We start from the raw sequence: 16531 nt of genomic DNA on the forward strand, positions 1-16531 counted from the left end.
AACACTAAAACTATACCACAAAGAATTACAACTCTTGCCAGGCAATGTGGTTCACTCAGGAAGCTCAGGTAGAAAGATTGCTGTGAGTTCAAGGTCAGCCTGTTTTATACAAGATCTTGTCTCAAAAGAAAAAGAGGGTGGGAAGAGACAAAAAAAGAGTCTCAAACTAATAGCCTTACATCAAATCATAAAACAAAAGGAGCAAATTAAGCTAAAGAAATGCAATAATAGAAATTTGAGTAGAAATCAATAAAACAGAAAAGAGAAGCAGTAGAGAAATACAGATGAAATTAAACATCGGGAGGGAACAAGCCAGACCAAAGAAGGAAGAGCATAAGCAGAACAGAAGTGATCAATATAGCAGAAAGGTGGCAAAGTCATGGGCTTACAAATATCAAAGGGGCAAGAGGAGAATATAGGGAACAGCTTCATCTCAAGAAATTTGGGGTGAAATGTACAAATGCCTTGAAATACATAATCTGCTGGAGTTCACTCAAGAAGAGAAGATAACCTGATTAGCTCTATCTACTGTGCAGTGGGTCTAGTATAAGAAGCTCAGACAGTGGCCTTACTGGAAACTATGATGCACATTTAAAGAATAAATAAATCTATAAAACTTTTCAAGAAAAGTGAAGAAAAGATTTCACTAATTGTATGAGGCCAACATTACACTGATCATAAAACCAATTAAAAATACTAAAGGGAGTTAGAGAAAGAAGGGTCAGAAGCTCAAGGTCACCCTCTGTTACAAAGCCAGTGTGCAGTCAGCCTGGGCAACACAAAACACTGCCTGAGAGCTAAAAGCACAATTCAAAACTCATAAGAAAAGAATCATAAACCAAAGAAAAAAAAAGAAAGAAAGAAAAAGAAAACCATACAGACCCTATTACACAGCTATTACAGGACATAAAGGTTAACAAGACACCATACCTAGCACTGGCAAGCATGCAGAACAACTGGAACTTTCATACTTTACTAGGGGAACATAAAAGGGTGCAACCACTTTGGAAAACAGTTGGGAAAGGGTTTTTGTTTTGTTCTGAGGTTTTCAGTGGTGCTGGTGATCAAACTTGGGGCTATGAACATGCTAGGAAAGCATTCTACCACTGAGCTACACCCTAACCCCTGGGCAATTTCTTTAAAAGTTATTATATACCTATGATATAAACTAGCTATGCCTCTCTCAGGTATGTAACCAAGAAAAATTAGCATATCACCATACAAAAACTTCTATACAGATGAATAGAGCAGCTTTCTGTGTAATGACTAATTATGAATGTTAACTTTATGGGATTTGCAATCACCTAGGAAATACACCTCTGTCTCATGTCTATGAGATGGTTTCCAGGGAGATTTAAATGAGGTTGGAAGACCCATACCTAGTGTGGAGAGTGCCACTCCATGGGCTGGGGTCTCCAGGCGGAATAAAAAGGAGAAAGTGAGTACAGTACCAGCATGCATCTCTCTATGCAGAGGCACGGTGACCAGCTGCTATGCCCTCCCCTCGATGATGGCACCTCAAACTATGAGTCAAAATTAACCTTTCCGCCAGGCGTGGTGGTGCACGCCTTTAATCCCAGCACTTGGGAGGCAGAGGTAGGTGGATCTCTGTGAGTTCAAGGCCAGCCTGGTCTACACAGTGAGTTCCAGGACAGCTGGGGCTACAGGGAAACCCTGTCTTAAAAACACCAAAAAAAAAAAATTTAACCTTTCCTTCCTTACGTTGCTTGTCAGGCAATGTGTCACAGCAATGAGGAAAGTTAAGTAATACAACCAAAAATCTGGAAACAATCCAATACCTACAAACAGGCATACAGATAAGCTATATCATATCTATACAATGGAATACTATTCAACAATGAAAAGGAACCAGCACCAGCATATGCTTCAACATGGGTGAACATGGAAGAATGGGAACGAGGGAAGTCTGGCTGGGTATGTCCGAGAGAAATGCTAAACCGGACTGTGGTGATGATGGGCAACACTACACTACCAAAGCCTCTGAACTGCATGCATAAAAGGAAAGAGCTTTATGGTCTGTATGCAGATTGAATCTCAATTAGGTTGTTAAAAGAAACTGGCCTAGCCCAATGTGGTGGTACACTCTTTTAATCCCAGCACTCTGGAGGCAGAGGCAGGTGGATCTCTATGAGTTCCAGGATGCTCTGGTATACAAAGAAAGTTCCAGGTCAGTCAAGGTTACACAGTGAGACCCTGTCTCAAAAGAAAGGTGTCTAGGAAATTCATAATGAATAATAGTTGTTAGGGATAAGGGAGGAGGTCAGAGGGATGGATTACCAGGGGAAGGAGGAAATTTTGAGATTGATGAATATGTTTATATTGATTATAAATTTTAATGGTGTCAGTTTAGTGGGTATACAGATATGTCAAAACTAAGCAAACCGGTGTGGGGGTGCATGCGTACAGTCCGAGTACTTGGGAGACTAAGGTAGAAAAGTTCTCGCTGAGTTACACAGTGAGACCCTGTCTCAAAAAAATTTTTTAACCAAATTATAAGCATGTAAAGTTTATAATATGGCAATTATTCTTTTTTAAAAGCTTGGGATTTGGGTGGTTGTTTTCTTTTCTTTTCTTTTTGAGACAGGGTCTTCCTATATAGTCCTATCTGGTCTGGAACTCACTATATAGACCAGGCTGGCCTTGATCTCATAGAGATCTACTTGCCTCTGCTTCCCAAATGCTGAGATTAAAGGCACGTGCCACCACACCTGGCTTAAAAAGCTGTTTTTAGAAAGTATGGTGGACTGGCAATATGGCCCAGTGGTATAGTACTTGTTTAGCATCAATATGTACAAGGTGCTAGGTTGTTTGATCCCCAGCACTAGGGGGAAAAAAAAAAAAGAAAGAGCGAAGGAAAAGAAAACAGCACTGCGGCCCAAGTGCAAGCTCTCATACTGGATGGAGTAAGACGCAGAAGCAACAAAAGAGCCAGAGACATGCACCAGAAACGAAAGGCTGCACGATGTCTTCCTTCCTCTTGCTAGCAGACTGTTTCCTGCATTTCCTAGCAGTTCTTGACAGTTCTGGTCTTATCTGCCAGCTCTATCTACACCGAACTTCGCCCCATACAGAGTGTTAGGAGTTAGCGGAATGGCCAGCCAGGCTGACATTAAGAACAGGTTATAAGAAGCTCATTAGGAATGGCATCCGGACAAAAACAAAGATCTTGGAGCAGAAAACAAGTTCATTCAAATTAGCAAGGCTTACAAAATTCCTTCCTCTCTTGAGGAAAAGTGAACAAATGATGTCACTAAGGCGATGCTGGACAGAACCAGGGCTTCCAGATGCAGCACAACTTCCAGGAGAATTTTTATTTAGATGAGTCTTTTTTCACCTCCCTTTCAGTTCAGAGTTGGAGGACTCACATGATGAAAGCACTTATTGTGCTTTTCATACTGTGTAAAGTGGTTCTAGACAGCTTCAAGAAGCCCTTCCTCATTATGACCACCTCAGATGAGTGCTTCAGTAGCATCCATGCAGCGCCTGTTGGAAAGAAGCAATCTAGGAAGGATTGGGTGTGATAACTGTCACCCACGCTGGGTCTGAAAGACGTCTGGGACCATCACCTGGGAGCACACAGCACACCCTCCATCCTAATAATCACAAATGGGAAAATCTTTTCTCACAATGCACTGTCTGTGAGAACCTACAACAGCTGTAGAAAGTCATCTTCCAGGGAACTTGGTAGAGAAAAGTACTAATAAAAATTATGTCAGATTCTTTCCTGGATGGCAGCAAAAGAATAAACCTTGTGTCCTGCTTAACCAGTGGTCCACTGTGCCACTGCTGTACAAGATGACTGCGTCTGTATACAAAGATTATTTATCATTTGGGTTTATTTATATATATTTTTATGTGTATGAGTGTTTTGCCTGCATGTATGTAAGTGCACCATGTCATGCAATGCCTGCAGAGGTCAGAACAAAAGAGGGCGTCAGATTCCCCTGGAACTGGGAGTTATGGATGGTTGTTAGCCACCATGTGGGTGCAGAACTGGAAGAGTTCTTAGCCGCTAAGCTATCTCTCCAGGCCTATCATTTAGATATGTACATACTGACTTGAGAGGGGTGGGAGAGATATCAAGGAACATTGGTCAATATCTATGTCCTCATATCCTGATCTTTAAAAGGCACATAAACAAGCCAGCTGATGTAATCCAGGCTCAAGGGCTAAAAAAAGTAGGTCAATGATGACTTCATCACCCAAAACAAGTATCTGCTGGCAGCAGGACTCACTAGTCAGTTGTTCCATGAACCCTGCTCCATGAAGCAGACTCACTGACAGAGGAAATACTTGTGGTCTTTTTGACTGTAGAGGCTACCAAGCCCTGGCACACACATAAGACAAGGAGGTTTGTGCAGTATGTTACAGCAGCTGGCAGTACTTTGCCTGCATCTTCTTACCAGCAGTGAGGCATTTCACAGAAAAGCAGCAGTGTCATGGAAAGGTGGTATATAAAAACCCTGGAAGACCCCTGGGCCATCTAGACCAACTGCAGAAAGATCCAGCTCCTCCATCCTCCAAAGCTGTACTTCCCCCCAACTTTACTGATAAACTTGCCCCTGTTTTTTCAGTCTGGTGGCTTTGCTCACTTACGACTACACTTCATTCAGATTGTCGGCTTGTCTCACAGCAACTGGCAGCATACCACTGCTGTCCTTGATCTCCTCAGGCCTCTTCATTCTCTTCAGCTCGGTCACTGTCCAAGTTCTCAGTGACTCCAATGAGGAGTGAGAATTACACCCTCAATATAAAAAGTAAATCCCTCGGAAGGCCAGAAAGACTGAGCTAAGCTTCATCAAAGAAAACAGCAACAGAATTCTTTTAGATATTTTATTTATTATTTTTATTTTTATATGTATGGGTATATTGCCTGCATGTATATAAGTGCACCTGTGTCATGCAATGCCCTTGGAGGTGAGAAGAGGGCATCAGATCCCCTGGAACTGAAGTTAGGGATGGTTGTTAGCTACCATGTGGGTGCTGGGAATTGAACCCAGGTCCTCTGCAAGAGCAGTCAGTGCTCTTAAACACTGAGCCATCTCTCCAACCCCAACAACAGACTTCTTTAAAAAGCCTTGCTGGGGTTCTGGTGATGTAGCTCAGTTTGTATAATATTTGCCTAGCATTCATGAAGTCCTGGGTTTAATTCCCAGTACTGCATAAATTGAGTATGGTGGTGAACACATGCATTCCAAGGACTGGTGAGATGGAGGCAAGAGGATCAGTTCATCTTCAGATACAATCGTGAGTTCAAGGCTAGAGCCTGCTTTTAAAAAAAGGAAGAAAGGGAGGGAAGAAAGGAAGAAGGAAGGAAGAAGTCATGGGTTATATGTGGCATGAAAGCAGAAAGGGGAGATTTGGAGATAGGAAGACCAGCAAGAAGTGGAAGGGGAGTCAACTAAGAAAAAAGTATAATGGTATATTGATATAGGCATGAAAATGTCACAGTGCTGGGCAAGGTGGCTCATACCTGAAATACCAGTACTTGGGAGGCAGAAGGAGGATTAATGTAAATTCAAAGGTAGCCTGGTATGTGGGGGGGGGACAGGATGGGATATTGTTATAACAGTCCAAATGGACTAAAATAATACAGTAGCTAACACAATTTCACTGGCTGCACAGATTTAAGCAGGTAACTATATTAAAGAGGCAGAGCTCTTAGATAGCGGAGAAAGTGGATAGTTGTGAGAGGAAAAAAATAAGGTGCTATGATTCAGAAACTAATACTTTTGAAAAAAGAAGGCTACAACTGCAGACATGAATATCACGTCTGTATAAAACAAGGAAATGGCACGCCCAGTTTTTCTCATGCTGCAACAAGCCACTTGTGCAAGAATACAATGGTGGGGGAGGTACATAGTGGCTGTATGTGCTGTGAAAATACAAGAATATTAAGTCATGAGGGGTGAGCAACACACACAGATTTGTGCAAGAATACAATGGTGGGGGAGGTACATAGTGGCTGTATGTGCTGTGAAAATACAAGAATATTAAGTCATGAGGGGTGAGCAACACACACAGATTATCTAAGAAAGAGGTCTGGAAGGGGACTGGGGGTTAAAAAGGAATAAAAAAAATAAAAGGCAAGGTTTTTAACTTGTTAGATAACAGAGTAAGAATCCAAGAAAAACTAGGCCCTGAGGGATTCCGAATTTGTCAGAGTAATAACCAGAAAAATAAATGAACTCTTGGCAATAATTTCACAAGCCTAAAGGATTAAGAGGAAATTTTAAAATAAAAACCAAAACCGAACAAGCATAAAACCATGGAGGGTTGGGGTGGGGCATGACGAAACAACAAAAGGAAAACAGAACTGCTTGAAAGCTGTCCTTGGTTATATAAGTTGTTCTGTGCAGCTGCCCACACCCCACGCCTTATCTTCTGGTAAGAGGTAAGTAAGCTCAGGCCTTACAAGGCGTTAGCACTGGATTCCTCAGGGAAAGAAAGCTGTAGACAATTGTGCAGGTACGTGGCTGGCTTGCTCAAGGCTGAACTGCTGAGATCAAGGACTGGAAAGGAAGACGACTGTAGTAGAGAGAACACCTGTGTCTTCTAAAAGCCAAACCTTCCATGTGGACCTTCCTTTCTGGCCTCAAAGCACTCCGTCCTCCTTCACAACACAGGACTGGCAGCAGCTAATTGCCTGGAGCTGAACAGCTTATACAATACATATTCCAGGACCCAATTAACCAGCCTCCATGATGCCCCTTCTGCCAACAATTCACAGGCTCATGGCACAGAAAGAGTACAGTTCTTAACCCAAGCAAGACAAACTTCTCCCTCTTTAAGTGGATAAAAAGGAATAAACGACATTCTTTTCCACTTTGGGGAATGCAAAAGGTACACAATACTTGCTTTTGTGTATGGTATGTGTACGTATCTAAAATATGAAAAAAAATGCATCCTGACAACCCAGCGCCTTTGCAGAGCTGCAAGCATTTCAGAAAAGACAAGAGCAATTTATGATACAATTTCTTCCTACTTTGGATGCAGAGTTGCTTGACCTACCTCTGTGAAAACAGAATAAACAAGAAATCACTGGTGCTAGCCAGTCATCTCTAATTAGAAAGAGATCTACAGTGCATAAATTTTTTCTTCCTTTCCCTAGTGCTTAAACAGAAGTTTGAACTTTCTAATTCTCTTCCAAAAGAAATGCCTGCCAGTTAACTACTTAGAATGCACAGATAACCTTATCACCTATCAGAACTTTCCATGTCCTTCAGGATAAGAATCAAGCTGCTAAGCATAGTGTGCAGGGTCTAATATAATTTGTCCATATCTAAAGATTGCTCCAGTTTTTAGCAATGATTGCAGTTCTCAACATGTGATATCAAAACATACATGCCTCCATGTAACACTGCCAGCAGCAAAGACCCATTCCCACTCCTGAAGTTCATAGTTCAAGTATAGTATTCCTCTCTGTCTGCCTACTCTCTATGTCAGACCACAAAGCTCCTGAAATCCTCTTCAGTAAAAGAAACTGATTGCCACTGCCCACCACTGGTAAACAAGAAGAAACAGGATTCTTCCAGGAAAAAAAAATTCAGTCAACCCTGAGTTAGGGTTTTCACTATCTCCCAAGAGACTGTTGGGTATAAACCCACTGCATTTGTATTTGCAATTTCATTGATTCATTTCAAATTTCATTAGTCACAGTTAGCCTACACTGGGCTGAAGCCTTTGGGTGCCCTTCTCCAATGCCCTTTGCAAGCCATTGTTCTTCTCCCTTTTTACCAACTTGCCACACTATCTTTCAATTCCCATCAGAGCAGTTATCTCCCAGCTTTCTCTTCACTCCTTCTACTTTGTACATGGCTTTGACATCGAGCTTCCAAAATTCCTCATCCCAAGTTTTGCCTGAAGAGTAAGTTAAAAGGACAGAGTCTGGATGGAATCACACTGCCCAGGTTCAACTCTTGTCTCTACCATAGACCAGCTTAGTCTTTTTCCTGCGTTTCCTAGTTTATAAAATAGGTATAGTAAACCAGGTATGCTGGCACACGCCTTTAATCCCAGCACTTGAGAGGCAGAGGCAGGCAGATCTCTGTGAGTTCAAGGCCAGCCTGGTCTACATAGTGAGTTCCAGGCCAGCTGGGTCTACAGGGAGACCCTGTCTCAAAAAGACCAAAAAAAAAGGGGGGGTGGATACTAACTGTAAGTCATAGGACTTGCTATGTGGATTAAGAGTTAATGTGTATAAAGGGCTCAGAATGCTTCCTGGCACACAGAGAATGCTCACTAAACATTAGCTGTCACTGTTACCACCATCACCATTATTAAAGACCATCTCAATATCCACAGGTACAACTCATTTAACAAGACTCTGACCATCACCTCTTGAATTCCAGTAGTCACACTTAACTGTTCCCTCTACACATCTGCTTTCTACCATAGAAATCTCTAAATGCCAAACTTCATCTTACCTCTGTTAGTCTCTCTGTCTTTGACTCTTTTCATATCATTTTATTCTTTCAATCAGTCTCTGGAAAACCTCAATTGTCATGCCCCAATTTCCTTCTGCACAAACCACCCAGCAAATTTCATACCTTGGATGAGTCAAACCATCAGCATTTTCCTGACAAGGTTGCTGGGAGCTACTGAGAAGACTCGGAATTGTAAAGATCATCACACTATTGCAAGTACATGGTCTCTGTCTTCAAGACTACCTAGAAGTCTTCCTACTTTCTGTCTGTCTTGCCATCTTCTATCTGTCACAATGGCTACTTCAGACCCTCACTACTCCCCAAAATTCCCCTGCCTAGAGCCAACCTACCTCCACCGTACCTGCTTCTTCCATTTTCCATAAATTATCTACTACATTTCAGAAGAAACAGTAATGAGATAAGAATCCCTCTTACCAAACCTAGAAATACCCAGTTGGGCTGGATCCACCCAGTGTTTCCTCCATATCACAATGAAGGAGGCATTCTGATTAAGGCTAATGCCCTGCTTAAGGCTAATCCTCTGCTGAAAGCTAATCTTGTCCTTTATACTCTGGATTCTATATGACATCCCCATCTTATAAGGCAGTGGTTCTCAAAGTGTGGTCCCTGGACCAGAGCACTAGAACTCTCCAGGAACTTGGAAGCAAACTCAGACCCCACTCTAAATCTACAGAGTCGAACACTCTGGATTTGGGGTCCAGTGACCTGTTTCTACAAAGCCTCCAAGTGACGCTATGGATGCCAATTTGAGAACTACTAAGACTTTTTCCCTTCTGTAGGAAATTCTTGCTTATTTCCTTTCCTATATCTTTAAACTATTTTTTGGCAGGGGGGAATTGAGACAGGGTCTCACTGTGTAGCCCTAGTTGATCTGGAACTCTCTATGTAGACCAGGTTGGTCTCATACACACAAAGATCCACCTGCTTCTGTTTCCCAAGTGCTGGGATTAGAGGTGTATGCCACCACATGCAGCTAACTTCTTTTTTTTTAATTTTTAAATTTCATTTTATGTGTATGAATGTTTTGCCTACATGTATATAAGTGCACTGTGTATGTGCAAAGCCCATGAGGCCAGAAGAGGGTGTTGGATCCACTGGAATTGGAGTTATAGATGGTTGTTAGCTGCCATGTGAGTGCTGGGAACCAAGCCTGGGTCCTCTGCAAGAGTGGTCACTGTTCTTAACCAATGAGCCATCTCTCTAGGCCCTAGCTTCTTTCCTCAAATATTTATTTTTATTTACTTACATGTGTGTTTTTGCCTACATGAATGCATGTGAACCATTTATGTGCAGTGCCTGTAAATGTCAGAAGAGGGAGCAGAGTCCTTAGAACTAGAGTTACAGACGGTTGTGAGCCACCATGTAGGTATTGGGAACTGAACTTGAGTAGCAAGGGAGGCAAGTGCTCTGAACCACTGAGTCATCTCTCCAGTATCTCTTTAACTTCTTTTGATAGCAAAGCATTTCTCTAGCCTGAAGAACCCCCTAGTTTATTGAGTCATATCCATTTTGTCCTTTTCTAATCTATTCATTATGCAGCAAGATATCTGATTACAGTTGTCCTTTTCATCTGTGGTTTCACTTTCCATGATTTAAGTAACCTCTCATCACTACAGTCCAAGAGATTAAATGGAAAATTCCAGGAATAGACAATTCATAAACTTGAAGTCACATGTGCCATTCTGAGAAGTGCGATTAAATTCTCACACCACCTGCTCCATCTGGACTGGGGCATAAATCTTCACTTTGTCCAGTGTATCCCTGCGGTACACACTTCCTGACTGTTACACACTGAGTAGCTATCTCAGTTATCAGATCAATTCTCTCAATATTGCAGGGCTTGCATTCAAGTAACACTTACTTTACTTAATAACTGCCTCAAAGCATAAGAGCAGTGATAACTGGGATTCCAGATCTCCAAAGAAAAGTCACAAGGTACCTCCTTTTAAGTGAGTATGGTGAAAATTCTCAATTTAATGAGAAAAAGGACCTAAGCTGACATTGCTATTATAAAATCTACATTAAGAATGAAATTACATGCATCAGTATGTATAGGGAACAATTACCAGCCTCAAGCATCTACTAGGGGGTCCTTAAAATATACTTCCCAGGGATAAGGGGAAACTCCCATGTGTCATTCCCCACTCAAAACTCCTTAATGACTTCTCACAGATCTTAAAAAGAATCTTTTTTTTCCCCCTTTTTTGGTTTTATTGTTTTCATTGTTTTGTTTTGTTTGTTTTAAGACAGGGTCTCCAGATGGCCTAGAACTTGCTATGTAGACCAGGCTGGCCTTGATCTCACAGAGATCCACCTGCCTCTGCTTCCCAAATGCTGGGATTAAAGGTGTGCACCCAGTGAGAAAGACTGTCTTAGGACCTGGGGTTGTGTATACCTCTCATGCCTCTTTTTTTCCATGACAGTTCTCTTTCTGTTTGTCCAGCAAGACTGATCTCTCACTGGGAATAGAGCTTAGTACTCGAGGGCTTGCTTAGCATGCATAAAACTAGGTCTAATCCCCAGTACAAGGAGAAAAAAAAAAAAAAGACTGGTCCCTCACAGCTTCCTTATCTGGCCATGCTCTAGGGCATCTAGCAAACTTTAACACTGCTACTCCTTTTGCTTGAGATATTCTTTCCCTGTTTCTTTTCTTCACTTACTCAAATCTCAGCTTAAACTTTTTTCTTACCGTATCCTAACCTTATACCTTAGTCTTTATTGTTCATGTTAGACTTCATACATATATAACACTGAAAAAATGAATGAGTAAAAATGATAAAGAAAGAAGTTCCTCTTAGATACTCTTACGGCACTCTGTACTCACCCTCTAAGAACTAAGATAAAGCATATAATTATCTTTTATATCCATTCATTATTATTGTGTGTATGTATATGTGTCCATGCATAATGTGTGTGTGGAGTCAGTTCTCTCCTCCCACCTTTATGTGGGCTCCAGGGATGGAACTTAGATCATCAGGCTTGCATGCCAAGTACTTTACTTGCTGAGCAATCTCACTAGCCCAAGTATGTAAGTATTTATTAGAAATGAAATGCCTGGGCTGGTGAAATGGCTTAGAGAGCAAAGGCGTTTGCTACATAAGCCTGACATCCTGAGTTTGATCCCTAGAACCCATGTAAAGGTTGAAGGAGAGAACCAGCTCCACAAAGTTGTCCCTGACATGTGCATCATTCTGTGTACAGAATGCTTTTTGCTGCTTTAGCCCTCTAGGGAAATCCTATACATCTTTCATAAAATGCTGACCATCTCCATTAAGTAATTCCTGCACATACACACCACCTGCCTGGTCAAATGAACCATTTTTTTTTCTTCGTGCTCTTACTGGACAGCATATACAAACCTGTCCATGCAATAATCATACACTATTGTAAAGACTTAGCTTGATGTTCAGGGTCCACTGAGGGCACAGGCTATGTTTTGCTCACCTTCACATACTTCTAGTGACATTGATAGTAGGTTTCCATAAATGTGTGTGGACATATTAAATCTAAGAGTAATATTCTTGGGGCTGGAGAGATGGCTCAGCAGTTAAGAATGTTCTTGCAGAAGACAGGGGTTCAGATCCCAGCACCCACACAGCAGCTAACAACTGTCCATGACTCCAGTTCTAGGGGATCCAACGCCCTCTTCTGACCTCCGCAGGCATTGTGTGACATGGGTGCACTTCCATACATGCAGGCAATACACACATACACATGAAATAAAAATAATAAAATATATTTTTTAAAAAAGTAGTATTCAGCCAGGCGTGGTAGTACACATGCCTGTAGTCCCAGCACTTAGGAGGCAGAGGCAGGTGGATCTCTGTGAGTTCAAGGCCAGCCTGGTCTACACAGTGAGTTCCAGGACAGCTGGGGCTACAGGGAGACCCTGCTTCAAAAAGACCAAAAAAAACAAACAAACAAACAAAAAAAGAGTAGTATTCTCTATGCATCAGGGAAAGGTTTTTTTCTTACATAGTAAAGCTGAATTCCAATCCTAGCTCTACTATTCATTAGTCGCATGAATCTAGGCAAATTGTTTAACCTCTTTGAGCCTCAGTTTCCTCACTAGTAAAACAGAGCTAATAATACTACTTGGAAATATTGCTATGAAAATTGAACAAAATGACATAGTACAATGATTAGCACACATAGCGCCTGGCATATAATAGACCCCCCCCCCTAGTTTCAATTTGACAGAGGCAACTAGGACAAAACAAATACAAAAATAAGTCACAGTAATCAAGGGAGACTGAGCATAGAGTGAGTCATTCCTTTTAATCATTTTCCCAGGAAGATCAACAATGAAGAAACATAATAAGCAGAATAAGCTCTACTGGTTTGCATGTCCCTTGGCATATACAGCTTGGTGAGAATTCACCCCAGACACCTCTTGGCTAATAGACTCTTCCGGCTTCCCAGCCCAGAAGGTCAGATCTTGGTCTGCAGTATCAGGCATAGTTAATTCCGACTGGAATAGAAACTAACTCATAAGTAATGTGTTTACAGATGGGGAGAAGGAGGAGAGAACTTGACTGCAACCACATCAATTGACTGTTTTGCAATCTGGCAGAAAACACTACAAAACCGTTGGTAGAGACTAACACCCACACAACTGCACTTACCTGTAGCCAAGACCCAGTTTAGAATAGATAATGAACAGCTTTCTGCTTTAACCAAAACAATTGTCAGACATGTACAAAATGAACATTTCCTAAGATCAAATTGTCTTGTACATCTAGGCAGCATCTATAAAGACAATAGCAGTCAGCTTTACACATGCACTACCTACGAGCACTGTCCACAAGCATCAACTGCACTGCTCATACATGGAAGTGGAAGAACAGATTTCAGTTCCTCTGTTCCTCCATAACACACTTACCTCTGCAGGGGCACTGCTATTCACAGCACCTACTTCCTGGGAGTGGTTCACTTTAGAAGGCTGTGTCACTACAGATGGAGTCACATCTTCACTGAGACTGTCTCTCTTCTGACGTTCTCTGATTAAGCTCTGCTGGTCACTGGAGGATACAGCGGGTGTGAATGGAGCCCTGGGTGGGCTCTGCCTCCTCCAAGATGTCCTGCTCCAGCTTAGCCCCAGAAGATATAGTACATCATCTCCAGATAGAAAGCCCAAATCATTTGTAGTTTGAAATTTTTTAAAAAATATCAACATGGATTTGGAAGAGTCTGTCCTAAAAGGTTGGCAGCTCTGGGGCTTGCTACAGTCTGCCAGAAAGCACATCCCTTCTAGCCACCAAAGGGCATGGCAGGCAGAGTCCTGGCAGCAGGTATCCCAACACAACTGGAGAGAGGGGGTTCCCTTAAGAAAATGAAGGTGACTTTCTCCCCCAGCTCTCAGGCCAGCTCCATGCTGTATCTTCCCCTGCTGGCATCTGCTCTCATTGGCATCTAAAAACAAAGAATGAAAACACTTTAGGATAAACCAAACAGACTACTGTTCCATGAAGATCCCTGAACACCAACCTTTGAAGCTATTTTGAAGACAGGTTTTGTTTTGTTATTGCTGTCTTGCGTGAGTTTGGTTCCCTGAAACAGGGTCTCACTATGTAGCCCCTGGCTGGCTGGAACTCACTATGCAGGTAAGGCTGACCTCGAGATTACTCAGAGATCTGCCTGCTTCTGCCTCCAGAGTGCTGGGTTTAAAGGCACCATCCCCAGCTGAAGACAGATTTTTTTTTGGGGGGGGGTCTTTTTGAGACAGGGTCTCCCTGTAGCCTCAGCTAGCTGGCCTAGTGCTCACTATATAGACCAGGCTAGCCTTGAACTCACAGAGATCCACATGCCTCTGCCTCCCAAGTGCTGGGATTAAAGGCATGCACCACCACGCATGGCTTGAAGACAGACTTTTTATTCTTTCTTTTTGAGACAAGGTCTCCCTGTAGCCCCAGCTGTCCTGGAACTTACTATGTAGACCAGGCTGGCCTTAAACTCACAGAGATCCGCCTGCCTCTGCCTCCCAAGTGCTGGGACTACAAGCGTGTGCCACCAGAAGACAGATTTTTTAAAAGGGTAATCAACCTGTTGGGGCTGGAGAGATGGCTCAGCTATTAAGAACACTGACTGTTCTTGCAGAAGACCCAGGTTCGAATCCCAGCACCCACATGGCAGCTAACAACTGTCCGTAACTCCAGTCCCAGGGAATCTGACAGCCTCTTCTGACCTCCATGGGCACTGCACGACACGGGTGCACTTACCTACATGCAGGCAATACACACATACACATAAATTTTTTTCTTTTAAAAAAGGGTAATCAAACTGTCTAGTGAGTAGAACAGAAGAAAAGACAGTGTTCTGTGGTTCAGAATGTTTTAGTTTATGAGAAATGCTCCACATTCACTGAGGTTCTCTTCTTAATGAGTTGCTGTCATGTAAAGCCTTTACAAGTAATCTCAATTTATGAAATAAAATATAGCAAAAGCAAACAAGGTGTCTGTCAGGACAGTGGACTATGAGACCAGAAATATAGGTAGATAAATAAGCTGGAATAGTTTCTTTATTGAATGGATAGCAACACAAGCTCTTGACCTCATGCAGGTTAAAGATACATTTTCTCAATAATCACCTGCCAGTCACAGGGCATCAGCCAAAGCAGTGGTGAAAGTTACGAAAAAAAAATTTTTTAATATTTAATTATTTTTATTTTATGTGCATGGCAGTATTGTCTGAATGTATGTAAGTGCACCCATGTCATGCAATGCCCATTGAGGTCAGAAGAGGGTTTCCAATCCCCTGGAGCTGGAGTTATGGACGGTTGCTAGCCACCATGTGGGTGCTGGGAATCAAACCCTGGTCCTCTGCAAGAACAGCTAGTGCTCTTAACTGCTGGGCCATCTCTCCAGCCCCCAATTACAAAAAATTTTAATCAAGAGAGAAATTATCCTAGACAGAATTTCTGAATGATAACCCAGGCCAAGATAAAAAGAAATAAACAAATAAAGGGAAAAATCCATACAGTAGTATCCTGCTGTGGGTCAACTAGATAATAATATGATCCAAAAGTCTGCTCATGTTGTTTATGGATATAAACTTTGGGCAGTTGAACTATTTCAGCATGGAACTGATCTTCCTACTCATTAGCTCACTGATATCTTCTTAGATGAAGTAAAGACAAAGCATGCTTTAAATGAAAGTTGTGAGCTCTTTTTTTCCCAGTACTGGAGATTAAATATAGAGCCTCAAACATGTCTGTAAATAATCTCCACCAAGCTACATCTTTATCCCCTTTTTACTTATTTTGAGATATAGTCTTAATAAGGAGCTCAGGCCAGCTCTGAACTCACTCCAAACTAGCTGAATTACAGACCTGTACTTGGCATATAAAAACTTTTTTTTTTTTTGCCTCAAACTATTTAGCTGCGCTCCACCTCTCAAGTGATAGAACTGCAGTCATGCATACCAAGCCCAGCAGAGAATGCTTCTTTAAATTTCATGTTGTGGGTGCTTCTCTTTCTTCACCTTAGTCCTGCCCCTGAAGTTATAATATAGAAAATACATTTGAAGGCCAGGTATGGTAGTGCACACCTTTAATCCCAGCACTTGGGAGGCAGAGGCAGGCAGATCTCTGCGAGTTCAACACCAACCTGATCTACACAGTGAGTTCCAGGACAGCTGGGGGCTACACAGAGACCCTGTATCAAAAAGACAAAAAAAAAAAAAGAAAATATATTTGAGGGCTGGGTGATAGCTCAGTGGTTAAGCATTTGCCACCCAAGTGTAAGGACAAGAGTTCAGATCCCCAGAACCCATGTAAATGCCAGGTGGGTGGGGGGACCCACCTGTAATTCCAGCCTCAGAAGGCACAGACAGGGGATCCCTAGAGCAAGCTGGCTAGTAAAACTAGCCATATCAGTGAGCTGTCAGTTTGATTGAGAGACCCAGCCTCACTGAATAAAGTAGAGGAGTAATGAAGGATTCTGGACATTAACCAGGCCCCCACACGAACATGCACCCCAAATGTAGGTGCACACGTGTGCCCAAACGTGAACATGCATATACACACACACATACACACACAGGAAAGTGTAAAAAAAAAAATATAT

General features: G+C 42.1%; 1 protein-coding gene across 2 annotated transcripts in view; it reads right to left on the reverse strand.

Annotated features, from left to right (window-relative positions):
* The window catches only part of Kiaa0319l (KIAA0319 like), a 116287-nt gene that overhangs the window by 56439 nt on the left and 43317 nt on the right, over positions 1-16531 (reverse strand). For both annotated transcript variants that reach the window (XM_008832108.2, XM_029563121.1), the window contains exon 3: positions 13351-13880. In XM_008832108.2, the coding sequence (XP_008830330.1) occupies positions 13351-13880 (530 nt within the window). The remainder of the gene's footprint in view (positions 1-13350; positions 13881-16531) is intronic.

Source organism: Nannospalax galili, unplaced genomic scaffold (assembly GCF_000622305.1).
Source record: "Nannospalax galili isolate Female #2095 unplaced genomic scaffold, S.galili_v1.0 scaffold1055, whole genome shotgun sequence".
In the NCBI taxonomy this organism is placed as follows: Eukaryota; Metazoa; Chordata; class Mammalia; order Rodentia; family Spalacidae; genus Nannospalax; species Nannospalax galili.